The 22,089-nt window shown below is 46.5% G+C and overlaps 1 protein-coding gene across 1 annotated transcript in view; it reads left to right on the top strand.

Moving 5' to 3' along the window:
* The window catches only part of LOC138472587 (tyrosine-protein kinase STYK1-like), a 567,235-nt gene that overhangs the window by 296,621 nt on the left and 248,525 nt on the right, over positions 1 to 22,089 (top strand). The window contains exon 5 of the mRNA XM_069610834.1: positions 2,671 to 2,852. Within this exon, the coding sequence (XP_069466935.1) occupies positions 2,671 to 2,852 (182 nt within the window). The remainder of the gene's footprint in view (positions 1 to 2,670; positions 2,853 to 22,089) is intronic.

Raw genomic sequence — 22,089 nt, 5'->3', positions numbered from 1 at the left:
CCACCAAACGACCACTCCCTCCTCCACACTTCTACTAGTACTCCCTCCTCCATAATACAAGACCCTCCTAAACACTACTACTATCACTCCACCCCACAAGTTACACTCCTTTCACTTTCACAGCCACTTCCCATTCACTCCCTACACTCCCTCTAACAATCTCAGGCATTAGTCTCACACACACACACACTCAACACTCATTTCCACTTCTCTCACAAACCAATACCTCATCTGTTCCAAAAATTGTGTCCATGCTCTAGTCCACTGTCCTTCTTCCTGCTAGCCTCTTGGTCGTCCCCCTCCTCCTTCTCTGACATCAGCTGAGAAACCCATAATGCCCTGCTTCCTGGGGTCTTTCTTATTCCCGCCCCCATCCTCTGATTGGCTGTCTGACCCTGACCAGTTTTGCATTCTGTTCCGCGCCTGCCGTGTTAAATACAGAAAAACGTTCAAACAGCGAGTTAAGTCCCACCTCTTTTCTCCATGAGGTAGGAATGGAGGCCTTCACTGTGTTAAGGCCCGGGGTTTGTGTTAGGGAGCCTTAGCATGTCTTCCCCAAAGGTAAGTGCATTCTCTGTTGGAGTTTGTGGCTCTTTTGTAAGTTCCTTGTGGCCCAGAAGGTTTGCCACGGTTTCATTGCCCCGCACGCCAGTACTGGGAAGCGGTGCAAGGCAAGTCCAGTTGCTGTATAAACTCATATTTTTCCTACCACTTCTCTCTCACTTTGCCGATTCTGAGAGTCCGGCACTGAAAAGCTACTAGCATTGGGCGATGGTGGGATGTGCGCTCCCCGCTGATCTCCCCATGTGGTTTTGGTGTTCACGCTGGGTCTGCAAGAAAGACAGAACACTCGGTGAGCATTTTCTTCAAGAGGCATTGGGTGATACAAGTGGGTACTGTTCAAATATGAATATGCACCTGGGGTGAGTAAAGGTATTGGGGCCCTCTCAACTGCCACAGCCCCCTTCTGGGATAGGACTGTTCTTTGGCTTTCACACAAGTAGGTCCACCTTAGGCTGAAAGGGACTCCCATCCTCTCGTGACAGGGTCAGGTCACATCTAATGAAATTAAATGTATTGGAAAGCCATAGAGCCACAATGTTATCTGATGGGTATTTACTGGACTTTTGTTTTACGGTTGGTTCCTTTTTCCTTAAGTCAGTGGTGCTCCCCTCAAGTCGTTCCGCATAGTTGTATTGAGTCCAGGAGCAGCGTGATTACACTGGAGAAGGCTCACCTGCTTTTATGCCCAAGAGGGGCCAGAGCGATGCCTCATACTTTTAGTCCTGACAATATCTTATTTACATAGAGATTGAAAATTGTAAGGAGGCATCTTTGCTTTACTCCTGTGGTCTGCAATGTATCCACCCATCTGTCTATTTGTTCTCTAGCTTACCTGGATGGTGGAGTCCAGGTAGGGGATTTCAATAGGGTTGCTAATATTTGGTTTCTTTGAAGTGCTGTTTGGCCTTAAAATAGCTTATTCTGTCTGTCCAAGTATAAGTAAAATATTGAAACTTAATATATGTATGTATAATACTACTGCCTCCTACTAGCACCTCTCTGGCTCCTCTGCCACCTTCTTCTTCTGCCGCCTCTCTGGCATCTTTCTCCTCCTCTCCGGCTACTATGCCACCTCCTTCTACCACCTCCGCCCACTCTCGGGCCCCTGTACCACTTGCGCAGGGCATAACTCAAGCCTGTACACCACTACAGAAGTATTTCAAATGTGACAACCTGCTCCTTGTGCCTACTTTCGACTCTTGCTCTGTTGTCAAACACTCCTCTGACATCTTCCACCTCCTCGAAGAATTTGTTGGTTGTCTCCATGACTATCAGTCTAGCTTCAGAGCAGCCAGAGGCATGGAAACTGCTCTCCTGAACACCCATGAAGATCTGCTCACTAATCTCAATGCAAGCCTTCCTTCTGTCCTCATCCTCCTTGACCTTTCCTCTGCTTTTGACACAGTCACACCATCCTGATCAATCAACTCAGTGAGAACCTGGGTATCATGGATTAGGCCCCTGGTTGTCCTCCTTCCTCCTGGACGGATACTCCTAGGTCCAAATTAGGTCCTTTTTCTCCACCACCTCTCTCTTCACATGTGTTGTTTCCCAGGGCTCTAACCTCTCACCCTGGCTCTTCAATATCTATTTGGCCCCTTTGGCCCACCTTATCTCTACCTTCTCCTCTAATGCCCACACTAGCCTTTTCTGTTTTTGATTTTGGCAGTGCCCTATAGGCCAGTCCAACCATGTATACTGTATGTTGAGTGGGCAAAATGTCACTTCCTCTAGGCTGAACAAAATCCTGTTCCTGTTTGGGAATAGGTCGAGAAATTTGATTTGTTCCTACTGCATCTTTCATGGCAGGAAATGAAAGCAGAAATCTGTGCTCTCTGTCCTCAATGTCTCCCATTCCCTCCTATGTAAACACTGACTTGCTTGATATTCACCTTAGGAAAGAGGTAAGCATAGCTCACTGGTGTGCCTCCAAGCAGACCTAAATGACTAATCAAACATGTTTTTATCTCTTGAGGGTTAACCCTACTGCTATCATGGGATGGCAGTATGTTCCTCGTGCAACTTCTTCTTGAAGGTACTTTATTTGAGGTTGATTCGTCAAAGATTGTCATATTAAGTGCACTATTCACATTCTGTCCTCTTCAGAGACTTCAAGCCCAGGAAAAGTGAAGGAATTTCTCGACCTCATCAAATTTCACCTCGAGGTCTGCAAACATGGCAGCCTGGTCAGAGTGCTCTGGTGCCAAACAAGGGTTCAGCCTCTGCGTCTTTTCCTGGAAGACATGCAGCCTGGAAACCTCCTTACCTTCCTATGGGGATTCCGCCAGGTTTGAAAAACGTTTTACTGTTGTTTTTGTAAACACATGTTTCTCTGCTTCCAGCAAAATGTATCAGCACATTTACAAAAGGAGCACACGACTTAATAAGAGGAGGCAAAAGGAGTCATAAGCAAATTATGACTAGAGTAAAGGAGCTCAAAGAGAGAGGATTTAAGGTAAGCAGCAGGTGTTCTATACATGAGCAAGGATTTGGAAGGACAAAAAGGACCAGCAAACAACAATGGCAGGATAAGGGCAGGAGTGCCGAAGGTGTTTCCAAAACACAGATAGGGTTATGGGGGGAAGTGGAGTCCATGCATTCTTAAAGAGGAAGTAAAAAAAAAATATGGGCTTTTCTTAACTCATGATGGCATCCTGACGTCCTTTAGGGTTTTTAGGGTTTATTTGCAGAGAGGAGACTCTGTCAGTTTAAACAACTCCATGTCCACAGCTACATTCCAACAAGCACGCAACTGATCCCCCCACCACCCCGTAGGTGAGATAACATTTGGTACCTGAAGATTCTTTGGTAGACTGTTGGAAAGATGCTGTGTTTACACTTGCTTAATGCTGCATACAAACACAACTGTGAGACCTGTAGACCTGTGCTGACGCGTGTGTGGTCTGTCCTGAGTTAGAGGGCCTGTCCCGTCCTCATGTTGTGTGGCCTGCTGGATTGAGCAACTCTGCCTGTGTTTCCAAGTGTTTACAACTATATCCATTCTATGTGCTCATATGGCAAGGAGCCTGTAATATTTAGACTAATCACGAGAAGGTTGAATAACCGAAAGGTTACCTTAGAGAAACACCAGTCGTTCTCCCTCCTTCGTTTCCTTCTTCGGAAATGGTTTCCCACAGGGGTAGAGAATGAGTGCCTCCCTGAGACCCTTCCTCCGCCTCAAATACAAATATTAAGGAGGGGAAGGACTCCAGGGAAACCCTCTGGGGAAGAAAACCCTGTGTCGAAGGCTACTGGATAGATGTCGTCTGTCCGGAGAGGTTCTTGGTACCCAGAATATCCGCTGAAGCGAAGCCGTCTGAATAAAGACAGAGGAAAGTGGTAAGTTGAAGCAGGGAAACCAGAAGGCAGAATATGGGTTGAGGAAAAGAGGAGTACCTGATTGGAAGGGGGGTACCACCTAACAAGCTGTATTGTAGGTCTTCTGATGAGACGCGGACAGGAGTAACCTCGAGGACGTTCCGGTAAGAGAACGGTTCTCATATCTCAATGCTGCGGATCGGAACCTGCATATCCCTGCTTCTGTATAGGTAAGATAATATCATGTGTCAATTCTGGTCTCTTTCTAACCCCCGGATATACTAGGGACTGAATATCAATTCTCACGTACCGCACGCCAGGGAGGGAGTCTCACTAGCGAACCGATCAGTGAGGTTAAGCTCGTAACGAGTGAGGCAGGGGAAATCCACTCGAGTCTTGGAGGTCGTGCAAGCGTTGAGAGAAGGATTCAAGTCTGGAAACAGGTGAGTGAAAAAACGGGTAGAGTTACACAGAAGGAATAACAAACAAACGAGTAAGTAAATAGATCCTAGTATCGAACTCACGAAGCGTTGTTGTTGAAGAGTAGCAACGCATCCGCGCGTTGTCCGCAGGATCTAATGAACCGGCTCCGGAGTCGGGGGGCGGTCCTACCACCGCGCGGCCATTGTGTAAGTCTAGACCCACACCATCTGTAGCGGCGGCCATCTTGGGAGTAAAGATGGCCGCAATCCGTCTAATAGACCATCTATGCCACAGTGACCATGGTCTCCGCAGGGGCGTGACAGTATGCCCCCTCCGAAGGGCAGGGGACCCCGGCTTCCCCGGATGATTACGGAAGAATCGGCGAATAAGAGCAGGTGCATGCACTGCAGAGGCAGGTTCCCAGGAACGGTCAGCAGGGGAATAACCCTGCCAGTCAATCAAAAACTGAAAGCGACCTCGAAAGATGCGAGAGTCACAAATATCCGCCACCTCATATTCAGGACCTGACGGGGTAGACACCGGAGGAGGGTGAGTATTCCTCAATCTCGAAAATCGATCACACACATCTTTCTTCAGCTGGGACACATGAAACACGGGATGAATCCGAGACCAAGAAGGGGGAAGCCTGATCTTGAAAGCAGAGCAACCCAACTTCCGTAGAACGGGAAAAGGTCCGAAATATTTAGGAGACAGCTTGGACGGGACCAGATGCCGTGGTAAGAAACGAGAGGCCAGCCATACCAAATCACCCGCCTTCAAGGAGGGCGCTGGAGAACGGTGCTTGTCCGCGAACCGTTTGACTCTTGCCTGAGCCTCAAGTAGCGAAGATTTGGCCGCCAAATGACCAGTCTGGATGACTTGAAGTAGGTTATCCACATCTGGAAACCGTGATGAAGAAGGAAGGCCCGTAGGAAAACAAGAAGGGTGAAATCCATATGAGCAAAAAAAAGGACTGGAACCCAGAGCGGAATGACGGGAGTTGTTGTAGGCAAACTCCGCCAATGGTAATAGAGAAACCCAGTTGTCCTGTGAAGCAGAGATGTAGCAGCGCAAATAGCCCTCCAAAGTCTGGTTCAGCCGTTCCGTCTGGCCGTTAGTTTGAGGGTGGAAGCCAGAACTCAATGCTCGGGAAATTTTGAGGCTCTTACATATCTGTTGCCAATAACGTGAAGTATATTGAGAACCACGATCGGAGATGATAGTTTCTGGGAGCCCATGGAGCGTGAAGATCCGTGAAAGGAAAACTTTCGCCATCTGAGCTGCAGTGGGAATGCAAGGTAGAGGAATAAAGTGTGCCATCTTCGTAAAGTAGTCGATTGTCACCATGATTACTGTACAACCATCCGAGATAGGGAGTTCGACTATAAAATCCGTCGAAATTATCTGCCAGGGTCGATCAGGAATCGGCATCAACGATAGGAGACCCACTGGGGCAGATCGAGGGGTCTTTGTTTGTAAACACATGGCACATGCCGATACATAGTCTCTGATGTCTCTGCTCATCTTTGGCCACCAAAAATGGCGTTGAATCAATTCCTGGGTATTAGCCATACCGCGATGTCCTGCCATTGGAGAATCATGACAGAGTTGAAGTACCACTTTTCCTAATTCTTCGGAGGGAATGAATAACCGTTTGTTTCTATAGAAGCATCCTTGAGATGAGTTAAGCCTCCAGAGAGCGGCAAACCGAGGATTGGTCCGTATAAATCGAGAGGTATCCATAGCTACTAGTTGAAGAAAGGTGGTGATTTCCTGCAAAAATCTGGCTTTGGGAAACAAAGGTTCGGAACGGAAAGGAGTGTTAGAGTTGTAATCCTTTCTAGATAATGCATCTGCCTTGAGGTTAACTCTTCCTGGTATGAAGGAGAAGATGATATCATAGGGTGAAAAAAAATGGGCCCAACGAGCTTGGCGACTATTTCGTGTTTGAGAGTATTGTAAGGCTCGGAGATTGCTGTGATCGGTTCGTACTTCGATGGCATGTTTGGCCCCTAGTAACAGATGTCGCCACTCCTCAAAGGCTCTCTTAATAGCCAATAATTCCTTTTCGAGGACCGAGTAATTGATCTCCGACGGGGAGAGTGTCTTAGACAGATAGGCCACAGGACACTCGTCTCCTTGTTCATTTTCTTGCAGTAGAACGGCACCTACAGCATGATGTGAGGCGTCCGATTCTACAATGAACTTCTTGTTTTGGTCAGGGGTCAGGAGTATAGGTTCCTTGGTGAATTCTTCCTTGAGACTCCCAAAGGCTATTTGAGCCCTGTCTGACCAAAGGAACCTTGCTTTCTTCTTAAGGAGAGCCGTCATAGGAAGAATCTTCTCCGAATAGTGAGGAATGAAACGCCTATAAAAGTTGGCGAATCCTAAGAATCTCTGCAGATCTTTAACACACAGTGGAACTGGCCATTCCGTTATTGCAGAGACTTTTCTGGGATCCATGGCAACTCCTTCGGCGGATAGTATATAACCCAAATAAGCCACTCTATCCTTGTGGAATTCACACTTGTCTAATTTACAAAAAAGATGATTCTCCTCCAGTCTCTGCAATACTTCCTTCACATGTCGGATATGGTCCGACATGGAAACTGAAAAGACCAGTATGTCGTCCAAATAGACAATGACGGTATGTAGAAGGATATCCGAGAATATGTGATCCATAAAACGCTGGAAAACAGCTGGTGCATTGGAAAGTCCGAATGGCATCACTTTGTATTCATAGTGGCCCAAGGGAGTACGAAAGGCGGTTTTCCATTCATCCCCTGCGCGGATTCGGATAAGGTGGTAAGCTCCGCGTAGGTCTAGCTTGGTAAATATCTTGGCGCCCTTTACTGCCTCAAGAATATCTGGGATTAATGGCATCGGATAGCGATCCGGAGTGGTGATCTTGTTCAAACCTCGATAGTCTACACATGGTCTGAGTTCTGTCGAATCCTTCTTAGGGATAAAGAACAGTGAGGCGCCGGCAGGAGAAGTGGATTCCTGAATGAGGCCGTTATGTAAATGCTTCTGGAGATACTCCTTTAGGACTTCCCGTTCACGAGCTGATAGTATATACATGCGCCCAAAAGGGATTGGAACACCCGGATCTAGTTCTAGGGCGCAATCATCTCTACGATGGGGAGGTAATTCAGCGAACTCTGAATTGGAAAATACTACTTGAAATTCTTGGTAGTCAGGAGGGATCTCCTGGATGTTATGTAACATCGAAGTAGTGCGATTCCTTTCTTGGACGGAGTGTGTAGAACAGAACCCCAACGCTCCACCAGAAAGGCAATGAGTAAGGCAATGTTCAGATCCTAGAAAAATTGTGCCGGCCTTCCAATTGATGTATGGATTATGGGCTCTAAGCCACGGTAAACCCAATATCAAGGGATAATGTGCTGTGCGAATGACATCGAATACGATGGTCTCTTGATGAGAAGCAATCTTCATTTGAATAGGTCTTGTTTGTTCCCGGATAGGACCGGAAGTCAAAGGACTTCCATCAACAGATTCTACTGGAACAGCAATGGTCTTAAGGGAGCATGGTATATTCTTGTCATTCTTCCAAATGGTGTCTACAAAATTCCCCGCAGCTCCGCAATCAATCAATGCGGGAACCAAAATTGGCTCGGAGGTACCCCATTCCATTGAAACCTGTATGACAATCATGGGAGGATCTGGAGTGTCTGTGACTTGAGAAGTTACTGACATGGATGAGGAACCTGTTATTGGCTCCCTAGCCGCGGTTCCCCTTGCGGTTGGGAGGAAGCGTTTCCCTGTTGTTTGGAAGGGGTGATGGGGCAATCCTGTACTGGGTGGTCTTTGGACCCACAATACATACACAAGCCTTTAGCCCTCCGTCGATTACGTTCTTCCAAGGTGAGTCTACCTCTTCCTCTTGTGATTCCTATCTGCATAGGTTCATCAATTGGGGTTTTCATAGGACTAGAAGGATGCATAGTCAATGGTCTCACAGAACGATTTCGACGTCGTTCTCTGATCCTTTCTTGTAGACGGTAGTCCATCTGCATCACTAATGTAATCATTTCCGCTAGGTTGGGAGGTCGAGACACCCTAGACACCTCGTCTTTAAGTTCCTCATTCAAACCCCTACGAAATAGTGTTATCAGAGCATCATCAGCCCAAGAGGTTCCAGCAGCAAGCTGTTTAAAAGAGGTGATATACGACAGTAGATCCTGTGATCCCTGTTTGAAGTCTAATAATTGCTCTTGGGAAGAAACAGTGATCTCTTGTCTACTAAACATGGACCTAAGACTGTTCAGAAAGGCGGGATAGGAGTCTAGTAGAGCGTTGTTTGTCACAACCAGTGGTGTAGCCCATGCCAATGCCGGTCCCGTCAAGTTGGCTATCATATGTCCCACCTTGTCACGATCATTCTGAAAGAAGGTCGATTTAAATGTAAACTGGACAGTACATGCTTCGATAAAGGCTTTAAGTTTGTGGGGATTCCCATCATATAAACCCCCTGGAATGGGACCGGGAGGTAATTCTGAACAACTAGGTACCCTTCCAACCTGTTGTCTCAAAAAGGCATTTTCCTGCTTTAATGCCTGGACTTCCGTAGTCAAAGACTGGACTGCAGCAACCAATTGCTGCTGTTGGGCTGCGTCCATGGTATCTCCTAGAACTATCGAGTTCTTTAAGGCAACCGTTCAGCACCTGGGAAGCCCCCGTGTTATTCTTTGGGCGTTGCTAACTGTAATATTTAGACTAATCACGAGAAGGTTGAATAACCGAAAGGTTACCTTAGAGAAACACCAGTCGTTCTCCCTCCTTCGTTTCCTTCTTCGGAAATGGTTTCCCACAGGGGTAGAGAATGAGTGCCTCCCTGAGACCCTTCCTCCGCCTCAAATACAAATATTAAGGAGGGGAAGGACTCCAGGGAAACCCTCTGGGGAAGAAAACCCTGTGTCGAAGGCTACTGGATAGATGTCGTCTGTCCGGAGAGGTTCTTGGTACCCAGAATATCCGCTGAAGCGAAGCCGTCTGAATAAAGACAGAGGAAAGTGGTAAGTTGAAGCAGGGAAACCAGAAGGCAGAATATGGGTTGAGGAAAAGAGGAGTACCTGATTGGAAGGGGGGTACCACCTAACAAGCTGTATTGTAGGTCTTCTGATGAGACGCGGACAGGAGTAACCTCGAGGACGTTCCGGTAAGAGAACGGTTCTCATATCTCAATGCTGCGGATCGGAACCTGCATATCCCTGCTTCTGTATAGGTAAAATAATATCATGTGTCAATTCTGGTCTCTTTCTAACCCCCGGATATACTAGGGACTGAATATCAATTCTCACGTACCGCACGCCAGGGAGGGAGTCTCACTAGCGAACCGATCAGTGAGGTTAAGCTCGTAACGAGTGAGGCAGGGGAAATCCACTCGAGTCTTGGAGGTCGTGCAAGCGTTGAGAGAAGGATTCAAGTCTGGAAACAGGTGAGTGAAAAAACGGGTAGAGTTACACAGAAGGAATAACAAACAAACGAGTAAGTAAATAGATCCTAGTATCGAACTCACGAAGCGTTGTTGTTGAAGAGTAGCAACGCATCCGCGCGTTGTCCGCAGGATCTAATGAACCGGCTCCGGAGTCGGGGGGCGGTCCTACCACCGCGCGGCCATTGTGTAAGTCTAGACCCACACCATCTGTAGCGGCGGCCATCTTGGGAGTAAAGATGGCCGCAATCCGTCTAATAGACCATCTATGCCACAGTGACCATGGTCTCTGCAGGGGCGTGACAGAGCCTGCGTGAGATGTGATGGTCTGTTCTGCTTCCTGTCCTAATAAGGAACTTCAAGAGTCGTTCACCACGCCCCGCCCCCTTAAGTCTTCAAATGGATGTCTCTCCTCTTTCCTACATATGTAATAACCCTCTGACTTGAGTGTTAATCTGTCCATCTAGCCCTGTCAGACTGCTGTATACAATTTTATCATAACAAATACACACCTGTTTATTCATGCAGTGGAACCCTGAACACACTAAGTGCTTCTATGCTTGGTAGATATTTTCTTCGAATTATATCCAAATAAAATATATTCATAAATGAAGTAAGTTACTTAAACTGCACTGGTCTCTAATCATAACTACCCCCAGCAGACCCGTGCTGCAAGCAAAGACACTAGCCCACAGAACAACCCACACGATCGTAACGCTCAAACGTACAATAATTGACATCGCCATATACACCCAGGCCACATGCCAATGGTACACACGCTACAAATACCAAGGAACGTGCACAACACACAGAGCCAGTTTCTTGATGATCTGCACGCATTATACATAACAGCAAAGAAATGCTACACTGCTCCCTCTGCCCCTACTAACCAACCCATTTGCTTACAGGGGCCAAAGCCCCAAGAGACCATGAAAAAAGCAACAGATGCACTGGAAGCATGGGGCCTCATTACGAGTCAGCCGGTCTGGAAAGAACGGTGGTGGTAAATCTGCCACCACCGTTCTTTCCGGATCGGCTGATCTCGAGTTCTGCAGGCGGGAGGTGTCACTCCCGCCAGGTCTGACCTGGCTGGTTTAACACCACCCGCCTACAGGCGGACATGGAAACATTGGCACCATTACAACATGGTGCCAGTGTTTCCACTTCCCCACTCCCATGGAGTCCTATGGGACTCCATGGGAATGGGGACTTACAGAATTCCGCCTCCGGAATTCCCAGGTCACTGGGGTCGTAATGCCCCGGTAATTCCGGGAATCACGGAGGTGGAATGGTAATACGAGTCCGGCGGTAACCTGCTGGTTTTTCCGGCTCGGTTACTGCCGGATTCGTAATGAGGCCCCTTGAAATAAAATAATGGCCCTTATTCCAAGTTTGGCAGTAAGTGGTAAAAGTAGCGGTAAATGCGTTGCTGCCACTTTTACCAGTGCGCCAAATTAGAGGTCCCAGCAACGGGGAATTAGCACCGGTGGTAAATCGGCATGCTGGAATTACCGCCAAAAATCAATCTAGCCCTGTCAGACTGTTTTTTACCATTTTATCATAACAAATACACACCTATTTATTTATGCAGTGGAACCCTGAACACAGTAAGCGCTTGTATGCTTGGTAGCTATTTTTTCCTGATTATATCCAAATAAAATGTATTCATAAACAAAGTAAGTGACTTAAACTGCACTCGTCTCTAATCACATCTGATGCCACGCCATGTAGCATTCTGTACCATATGCAATGAACAGAATTACCATAAAGCAAACACCTGATATGCATCACCCGATGCAGGTACCCCCCATGCTTCATAACTGATACCACACCATGTACCATATGCAATTAACAGAACTGCCTGTGAATGGAGGATATCGCAGGTGAAACGTGCTGCCTTGGAAGCAAGACCACGCAGAGCAACAGAGGTTCGAAACGCGGGTCTGCGCTTAGAAACCAACCTCACGTTATAACATTTTTTTATTAAAAAATAAATAAAATTCAAGCATAATTTGCCGGGGTACCATGAAAAAAGCAACAGTTGCACTAGATATGTTGAAATAACATAATGGGCATCATTCCAAGTTTGTCAGCAAGTGGTGAAAGTGGCAGTAAATCCGTTATCGCCACTTTTACCAGTATGCCGAATTAGAGGTCCCAGAAAATGGGAGCTGATTCCACCAAAATGGAATGGATGCAGCACAGAGGCACATATGGGGACAGACATGAGAACAAATGTGTGGAAATTACAAGTCCCGTAATCCCTATACCATGTAGCATTAAATAGCCCAGAGCCCATCACCCATCTACCGCTTACAATAGAGTCACCTGAGAATATTCTGTAGGCGATCCTAGCAATCATGAAAGCAGGCACATAATTCTTGGCAACAATCAATGCTTGTGTGAAATCCAACAAGCCTTTCACAGCCGATGCAGAGGGATAAACCAGTAAATGCACTAGCCCCTTTGCCGTAGTATCACCTTCCTGAGTAATGCCCAATCAAACAAACACATATTAATGTTAAAGATCATTTGTACCGCACACTGTCACCACCGGAGTGCTCCCCTGGCGCTCTGGCGGTTCTGAAAGGTAAGAGTTTTGGGGTGGGTGGGTTAGTACGGTACAGGGGGGATAGGTATAGTGAGAGTTGTAATGTGCTGTTGACAGCTTCAGTTCAGTTTGCACCGTTCACTGCGCTTGCGTCCGATTTAAGACTCAGAAGATTCCCATGTGCTGTTGTGCAGGGCTATATGCGGTTTGTTTGTTTTGTTGTTGCAGTGTGGTGAAGTGCATTTGGATTGCTGTGCAAAGGGATGGTTGTGTTTGTTTAGCATTTGAGAGGTGTATGCAGACCTTGAAGTTTTAGGGGTGTGTTAGTGGGGCTTTTTCTTACTTCGTTGCTTCGGGATTCTGTGCTCCTCGTTTTTGTCGGTGCTGTGTGATGGACGTTTTGTAGTGGTTCATTCGCTGGGTACTGTGCATAGTGCTGGCTTTCCTCTGTGACTGTCTAGTGGTTTGTGGGCATGATGTTTTGCGGGCTTCCACCCACCCCTGGGCTGGAGATGGCTAAGGTAGGGGTTTTGGTCTTAGGTTGTCAAGGGAGTGCCTACCGTAATCTCTCTAGGTTTCTTGTGCCGGATCCCCTCCCACCGAGGACTGGCCGCACTAAGGCCTCCTTGGCTGCCCATTATTAGTTAATGCTGCCCCATCTGCAGGTGGGGTTTCTGTCCGTAGGATAATGACTAGAGTGCAGTATTGTAGGGAGTTGTTCTTTCTTGGTCTATCTCCCTGGCTTGTTCCTTCCATGTATGCTTGTTGATGTGTGCTCTGTTTCCAGTGGAGTCTTTGATTTCCCTAGTCGTTCCCATCTGGTTCTGAGGTGAAGAGCCACGTTATAGTAGTTTTATGAATTTTAGGTGATCCTTTGTGTTGCGTATATCTTTTGGGAGAAAGTTCCAAGTTTTTTCTGCCATGTGGGAGAAAGAGAGAAAGACGATTCCCCAATTATTAGTTCTAGGCAAATGTCTTTCCTTGATCTGAGTGGTGTTGTTGGTAGGTAAATGGTTATTTTCTTTTGTAAGAATTCTGCTCCTTGGCCGTGAGTTGATCGGTGCATTATGCACATCGTTTTAAACCTTATTCGTTGTTTGATAGGTAGACAATGTAGCATTTTTGATGTGGTCCCTTTGTGGTAGTCTGAGCAGGAGTCTGGCCACCACGTTTTGGATTCGTTGCAGTTTCTTTAGAAGGCGTTCTGGAATTCTAAGGTATAGGCTGTTGGCATAGTCGATTCTGGACATGATTAGGGAGATGATGGTAAGTGTTTTATGGGTGGAGAGGAACAGTGGGATCTTTTTTCCTGTGTGGAGGAGGAAGAATCATTTCTTGATTATTGCGTTTACTTTTGGTTCTAGTGTCAGTTTGTTGTCCATCAGCACTCCAGGATTTGTGACTGTTGTCAACGGTATCAGTGCAGTTCCTAGTTCTGTGGGCCATGGGATGTAGTGGTTATTTTCCTGGTTTTTGGGTATAACCATTATTTCTGTTTTACATGGGTTGTGTTTGAGGCTGTTTGTGTTCATCCATTCATAGAGTTCTTGTAGACAGTCTTCCAGCATTGTGCTTTCTTCTTGTACATCTTCTATTTTATAGATAATATGTGTGTCATCTGCGTAGTTGTAGCATGTAAGGCCGTGTCTTTTAATGAGCTTGATTAGTGGAGTCAGGTAGCTATTGAAGAGCAGCTGGGGATAAGGATGATCCTTGTGGGGGTCCACAGTTGGTGACTCTTGGAGTGGATTTAAAAGGTTTAGCCCAGATGGTTTTCGTTCTATCTGTTAGGAATGATTTAATCCAGAGTAGGGCTAGATTGGTGATTCCTATTTCTTCTGGTCCCTTGATGAGGATGTCATGGCTGACTTTGTTGAATGCTGCTGACAGGTCCAGAAGTATCTGAGCTGAGCTTGTGTCGGAATCTGCATTTGACTTTAGATCATCCCAGATTGAGAGGAGTGCCATCTGAGTTCCTCCCTTGGGCCTAAAGCCGACTTGTGCCTGGTCCAGCCGTTGGTGTTTTTCTATGTGCTCCTGTGCTTGTCCATAGACGTAGGCTTCAAGTAATTTTGCCGGGTAGGGGATGTTTGAGATAGGTCTGTAGTTCGAGTGGTCTTCCACCTTGCCTGCCATGTCCTTGAGTAGTGGTTTGACGTATGCCAATTTGAATGATCACTGTAATTTCCCTGTTGCAAGTGATAGGTTAAGGAGGTTTCTGTAAAATTCCAAAGGTGTGCCCTGTGTGAGGATTGATTTGTATGTGTCAGGAGGAAATGAGTCCATGGGAGATCCTGCTTTGTTGCTATTTCTTACCAGCTTGTCGAATGTCTCTACTGGTATTTGGGGGAAGCTTTAGAGTTTGTTCTGACAATGCTCGGTTGGGGGAGTGTGTTATGTGTTTTGTTTGACTGGTCTGCTTTGTATGATTTTCTGGATGGGGCTGATTTTGTTTTTGAAATGGTCTGCAAGGTTGTTGCATAGTTTCAGTGAGGGTACCGGAATGTTGTTGCAGCCAAGTGGGTTCCTCATTTCGTTTATGATGTTGAACAGTTCTTTTTGGGTGTTGGCGGCTTTGGTGATTCGGTTGTCGTAGTATTTCTTTTTTGCCTTTTGAATTTCCTTTTTGTAAGATTGAATTTCTCACTGAAATTGTGAATGTTTTGACTGGTCATATTTTTTTCCTCCATTCTACATCCAGATTTTTGTTTTTCCGCTTCATGGTGCTGAGGAGGGGAGTAAACCATTTTGCCATTGCTCTCTTGTGCTATGGGGTGAAAGGTTTTTCCTTGGAGATATTGTCGATTGTTTTGGTGATACATTTCTGAAGTAGTTCTGTTTTTCCATCTATGTCTTCTTTGTCCAGGTTTGTAGTTGATGGTTTTGTGAGTTTGAGTTGTTCTATTAAGTTACTGCCTTTGATTGTCTTCCAGTTTCTTTTCATGACTGTTGGACATATATTGGGTTGGTTGGCTGCTTTCGTAGGTAGCGTACAGGAAATTGAATGATGAGGTGGTCACTCCAGAGTATCTGTATTGGTGTTGCGGTGGTAGTGAGGTTTTTATTGGCGATGGTTGTGTCGAGTGTTTGTCCTGCTGTGTGTGCTGCTCCTCTAACCAACTGATGTAATTTCATTGTCTTCAGTTGCTTGACTATTGATTTTTGGGAGTTTGCTTTTTCTTCTTCAAATCAGATGTTGATGTCCCAGAGGATTATCAGGTGTTCAAGTTCAATGGCTAGGTTGATGATGGCTTCTGTGAAGGTGTCCACAAATACTGCGCTGTATGTGTGTGCTCTGTAAACTAGAACGAATCTGAGTTTTGTTTTAGGGTTCACTGTCAAGTGAAGAATTAGGGACTCGCAGTTTTTGATGTTTAGCGGTTTGTCTGTTTTTATTTTCAGGTGTTCCTTGTATGCTATTGCAAGTCCTCCTTTTTTCTTTCCTGTTTACATGTGAGCACTTGAAGTTATCGGGGAGGCAGCTGTGTAGTGTGAATTTGTAGTTGTCTTCTAGCCATGTTTCTGTGACGAATAGGATGTCAATACCTCTGTCGCACAGTAGGTCGTAGATCTCTGTGGCATGTTCAGGTATTGATCTTGTGTTGATTAGGTTACAGTGGATCCTTTCGGTGTGGTTTGGTTTAGTTTTTCATATCAACTTTGTCTCGTGATTGTTATGTTGGTCTGTTTCCAAGTTCCTGTCAGGATATGATGGGTGTTCAGTACGGTCTGTTTCATTTGTTGAATAGGTCTGCTAGATCAGAGGCGTAGCCAGGATTGGGTAAAATGTGGGGCCTGGAGCTAGTGTAGTAGGGCCCATCCTAAGGGGAGCCTGCAGAGGGACGTGCATTTGTTCTAAATGCATAGTAGCTACAAAGCATAGATAGGGAGCCCAAACCATTCAAGTGGGATTCATTAGAAGAGCCAAGTCACCAACAATGCACAGAAGTTTCTAATTCATTTTCATAGTGTAGTACCTCCCACCTACACCAACCTCTCTTTCAAACAATGACACTCAATTTGGCTTTGTTGCACCCATAAACGCCAGTTAAGCATGTCATGTCCCTGTTAAAAATTGTTCATGGACCAATGACACAGCCTCTTACACACAGACACACACACAAATACACACACAGACACAAAGACACACACACATACAAAGACACACACACCCATGCATAGACACACACAGACACACAAACTCATGCACATTTACACACATTCATCCACCAGTCACATAACCATACAGGTTCTCTGTCATTCACACAAGCCCCCAGAACATTCATACTGCATTCTCATTCACGCCCGTTCTCGCACCAATGTACACCATTCACACTGCATTAATTCATACGAATGCACTTACAGACGCCTCCTCGCATACATACATATGTACATATAGACACACATGCACTTACACACACCCTCGCAAGCATGCACACATACATTCATCCCTACATACAATCCTTGCACGCACGCAAACACACAAATAATAACACTTTTTCTTCCATTAACTGTTTCCCTCGAGACTCGCCACGCTGCTGCCTCCTCAGCTGCTCTGTAGGCCTCTGGCTACTGCACAGACAGAAACCAGCAGAGATAGCTTCCTGGTTCCTGACATGCATGCAGCAGGGTTCATTCTCCGGCTCATCTGCGCAATGAACGGATTTCCTGGAGAGCAAACCCTGCTGCTCAGTCTGCACATTGGCAGTTGTAAATGCCCACTCAGTGATGCCCCTCAGTCCCTATCCTGTCTATTAGTCTGTGCTAGATTAATTATTGAGTTGCTGATTTCTTCCACTTCCTCTTCTATATTTTGTTGTAGTTGGAGGTGCCTTCATGTTTTTGTGATATATGGAGTCAGGGCGTCGATTTTGTTCTTTTTCCTTATGGGTGTTTCTCTTCTTTTTCTGCATAGTTCCAAAATGTTTTCACGGTGTCTATCGAGGTTGGTGGTGTTGAGATGTTCTGGTAGTTGGTCATTTGCGAGGTACTGTGTAAGATGTTTGTTTTGTTGTACACCGTGTTTGTGGGTGTGTGTTCTGCATTTGTGGCAGTGTCTTCTGGAAGAGGGACGTGGTGTGGTTTCATTTGGTTTATTCCTTGTTCTTTTATTTTTTGGCGTTGTCCTGTTCTGTGTTGTGAAATGTTGTGGTCCTTATGAGCAAGTTAGTTTGGAAGTTTGAGTGTAGGTCACAGGGACAGTAGCCCATCTGTGGGACTTTACAGGGCTTGGGTTGTGGTGGTTCTTATCTTCCTTCCGTTGTGATCATAGATATAACGGTGTAATCTCGGTGGTGTTGTGACTTGATACGTGGGTGGTGATGTTGGGGAGCTGCTGGTGGGGGATTGACTGCGTGTTCTTATCCTACAATAGGTTTTACTTGGGTATGTTGTAGGGGGAGTCCTGGGCTTGATAGGATTCTACGGTTGTGGATATTTCGCTCTGCTATTTTGCTGTGGATATTTCGAACAATAATGCAGGACACAGTGCAGTCTCCTGCTTGTGGCCAATTGAACCCACTACCCCACACCCAGTGAAGTACAGGGTGTCACCCTAAAACACATATGAGCACACAAAGACCACCACCACAATAGTGATTTAAATGAGCATTTAGAAGACAATCATGTTCAACACTGTCCCTTCTACCTGTTGTAGGTGGCTCAGGCTATCTGCTATTACTGTGGTTGATGACACCGGTGAGGCACCCTGGTACACCGCAGGAGACAGGCTATAATGAGGCACACAACATACATTGAGCGCACATTTGAACTGCTAAAGGGCAGGTTCAGGTGCTTCCACCAGGCAGGTGGGCACTCACTCACAGGCCAGCAAAAGTATGACAAATTGGTGTCACATGCACAATGCTGCACAATATGAATACAAATATTCCCATGCCACAAGATGAGGTCTATGCACCTCCTGACTGATGATGATGAGGATACAGGTCACAACAGGGCACCTCACAATAAATGTGAGGAACTGAGAGAAGGACGCATTGTCCGCCAGGACTTAATGGACAACTATTTTTGAAACCACAAATATGCACCTGTCACTATACTATACCTTACATTGCATTCACATGTATCACTGTAACAAAATGATCACTGGATCCATTGCCTGTAGTCCAAACTGATTTATTAAGTATATATACACACCCCACCCCCAACACCAAAGCCCTGCCACCATCCTCATCCCCAACACCAATTCCCTATCACTACCGGGCCTCATCTCCAACACCAATAGCCTGCCACCACCCTCACCCCCAACAGGAATGCCCTCCCACCACCCTCTTCCCCAAACAGAATGACAGTGACATGTAAATGTGTACTTCTGCCTGAGCTTGCCTTGTCCTGGTGCAGGCAGTGGGAAGAGAGATAGTAATCTCTGTGATCTTCGAATGAGAGTTTTGGATACAGAAATCACAGTGGGCATTGCAGAGATGGAGCTGCCAGTATCCCCCCTGATGTGCTGCAGTGTGAGGGTGATGGCCCTGAGGAGAGTCTCATTACTGGCTGACATCACCTCAGTCATCTCCTGCACTCCGTGCCCAACCAGGGTGATAGCAGCTGTGTCATCACTTATGCACCTGCTCTGCCTGTCCGTTCTGCTAGCCACCCACCTCCGTGCCCCTGCATGGCATCCCTCATAGCCTGAGAATGGCCCACTTGTTCCTCAGCTGTTCTCCCCATATGCTCCTGCCACTGCTCCATGGCATTGAGCCTCTCCCAAATTGTGGTCAGGGTAATCTCGGGCACCGGGGATGGTGTGTTGGGGCTCTGCTCCATCCCTGATGGACGTGCATGTGTACAGGTGTGCCATTGCCATCAAGGCCAGTGTCAGACCCCTCTTCCGGGGGTGCATTCCAGTGCACAATGACTGGATATGGGTGAGGCATTTTTGGCTGGAAGGCTAATTCCTTTGCTTACTGTCACAGCTGCACTTTTAATGATGGTAGTGACAGCTGCAGGCTGTGCCGAGGTGGAGCTTGCAGTGGCGGTAATTGCAACAGCCACTTGCTGCCCTGTAGTGGTTTTTCCAGATCTAGGTGATCACTCTGCCACCCGTAATGCAGGCGACAAAAACGTCGACTCCATTATAGTGCGGCGTAGCAATCAGATAGATCACCTTGCTCGCATCCCCCGGCCCGCATTCCCCTATACCAGTGGTCTTCAAACTTTTTGTCCTGGGCCCCCCTCAGCAAAATTTGGTAAAGTCCGGGCCCCCCCAAAAATGCAAAATGGACAGTATGTATTGCGCGCCGTCACTTCACCCTACTTCCAGTATAGTCCCTGGGCTCCCCCACCTGCTCCCATCACATTCGCAGGGCTCCCTCATCCCTTAATACCCAGTCCCTGGCATCTCCCCACCCCATCACACACCCTGGGCTCTCACCATCTGCTCCCACCACTATCCCATGGTTCCCGCCCATCCTGCTCCCACCACAGTCCCTGGGCTGCACCCATCCTGTTCCCAACACAGTCCGAGGGCCAGTGGCGGCTGGTGAATTTTTTAAGTGGAGGGCCATAACTATTTCCCCAAAAAATGCCATAGCGACCGAGTGCAGTGAGGGAACCCGAACTAATCAAGGAGGGTTCGGGGGCTTTCCCCCCTTGAATTTTTAAAAAAAATAATGGGTTAAAATGTTGCATTGTAGAGCATCCTTTAAAAATAAAATGGCTAAATAGCCAAACAGTTTGCAATTGGTGCTGGGGGGCTAAGGGGGGAGGGATGACATTTTTTACTGGTCATTTATAATAGATGCCCAGTAAAAAGATACCATCCCTGTCCCCTGGGCCCCACTGGGCTTAACACAATCAACATGATTATGTGTGTATGCAAGGCACTAGGGTGCCAAGGGGGAAAGCATGGTATTTTTGACTAGACATCTATGATAGAAATCAGGTAAAAAATACCATCCCTGTCACATAGGCTCCACAGCGCCTCAGAAGGAGAGCGGATGTTGGCAGGTGGGTAGGGGGATTGTGCAACAAAGGCATTTTTTAAATGCCTTTGTTGTACAACCCTCCGTCCCCCCTCTATCCGCCACTTGCCAAAATCAGCTCAACGGGCCAAAACAAACTAACACACACACACACATTCATACAGCAATCACTCTATCATTCACACAAGCATCCATCACCATACACTCACTCATAAAACAAGCATACACGTATCCATACACATGTTTAAATAAAAAAAAAATGAACATAAACACACCTTCTGTATTGGCCTGCGTGTGGGTGCTGAAACGCCCTGCTCCAGGCGTCTCTGTATGTGCGAGGAGGCACAGGAGCTCCCCCTCGCACATACAGACATCTAGTGCCCCAGCCAGCATTTCCAATGAGCTATGCAATGCCGGTGAAGCAAAACACCCCAGCACTTGCATGGCTCAGTGAGCATGTGCGGCTGGGGAACTAAACTGAACTGTCAAAGGGAAATAGTGTTTCCCTTTGAAAGTTCAGCCAGCCTAGGAGCACAGCCTCAGCTGGAAAAAGCAGCTGAGGGAGAGCTCATTGTTTCACTGGGCTGGCTCCTTAGCTCCTCCATAATGGGTGAGGGGGCCACTGGGTGGGCACCCCCTCACCATTATGGATGAGCCGCCAGGCTCACACTGGCATATAGGGCAATAGGGCAATGCCTGTAGCAAAAACGCAAAATGCTAGTGTGGGCCAGTCAAATGGGCCACCTTTTTGGCCAATGTGGGCCAGTTTGATTAGTTACTTCACTATTCAGTTAGTAATTTTGAACATTGTTGCTGAATAAATATTCTTTAAATATCACAATCTACTTACATTTCACCACAAAACCCCCCCTTGGGTACTATTCAAACAGTCTGTGACTAAAGGAATGAATATCCATTTACAACTGCAGGCCACTTTTTCATTGGTGCCTGAGACAGTTTCATGCGTCAGCCCGACCATGTGAGCCACCTTTGCCCATTTCTTCCAATCTAAAAAAAATAATAATAACATTTCTTTTTTTTTTACATTTCATGCTGGGCTCACACGGCCCCCTAGGGATGTGGCTGGGGACCCCTGCAGGGGCGAACCCCACAGTTTGAATACCGCTTGCCCATATGCTCCTCCCACTTCCCTTTACGGTGGCACACTTCTGTGTGTCCCGTCAACTCCCTGCTATCCCTGCAGTGTCAGTTCCTCACACTTACGTGGGTCAGAGCTGAAGCTCCAGGGTCCTTCATTTTCTTTTTTTTTTACTTTCTTGTCCTTGATTACCACAATGGGGACCCCCCTGGCAACCCCTGACTCCTATTACAGTGACCAAGGAGAATGGGGGACACCCCCGCAACCCCTGCTCCACTTGGTCACAGTAATGGGAGTCAGAGTTTTTTCAAATGCCGACTAGCAATAAAGTCATTCAGCATTTTTCAGTCGCAGTAATGGTATGTTTCCGTTTTGTAATAGTGGCATGCCGGGACACACCCGTTTATTATGCTAAACATTTGCTCTCTACCACTTCCTGGGCAAAATACATAATATTAAACATAGAGGTAGAGAATTTCGATAGCCTGGGATGTGGTGCACACATTTGTTAGGCAAAAAATTGCAAAAATACATTTTACTGTCAAAAAAATTTCATTAAAATAGGTACATATTTAGACTCAATAAACCAATTACAGCAAAACAATGTAAGCATCTCAAAGGAAAAGAGACACAACATAACAATATGTAGTGAACAGGTGATCTGCTAAATGCAAGATAGTGACTATTGACCTTCTTTGATTCTAAACTTCTTCTAGATAGATTCAAATATGATTGG

This window comes from Ambystoma mexicanum, chromosome 8, assembly GCF_040938575.1.
Source record: "Ambystoma mexicanum isolate Mex_15411 chromosome 8, UKY_AmexF1_1, whole genome shotgun sequence".
Classification (NCBI taxonomy): Eukaryota; Metazoa; Chordata; class Amphibia; order Caudata; family Ambystomatidae; genus Ambystoma; species Ambystoma mexicanum.
This window is presented reverse-complemented; position numbering and strand designations above follow the sequence as displayed.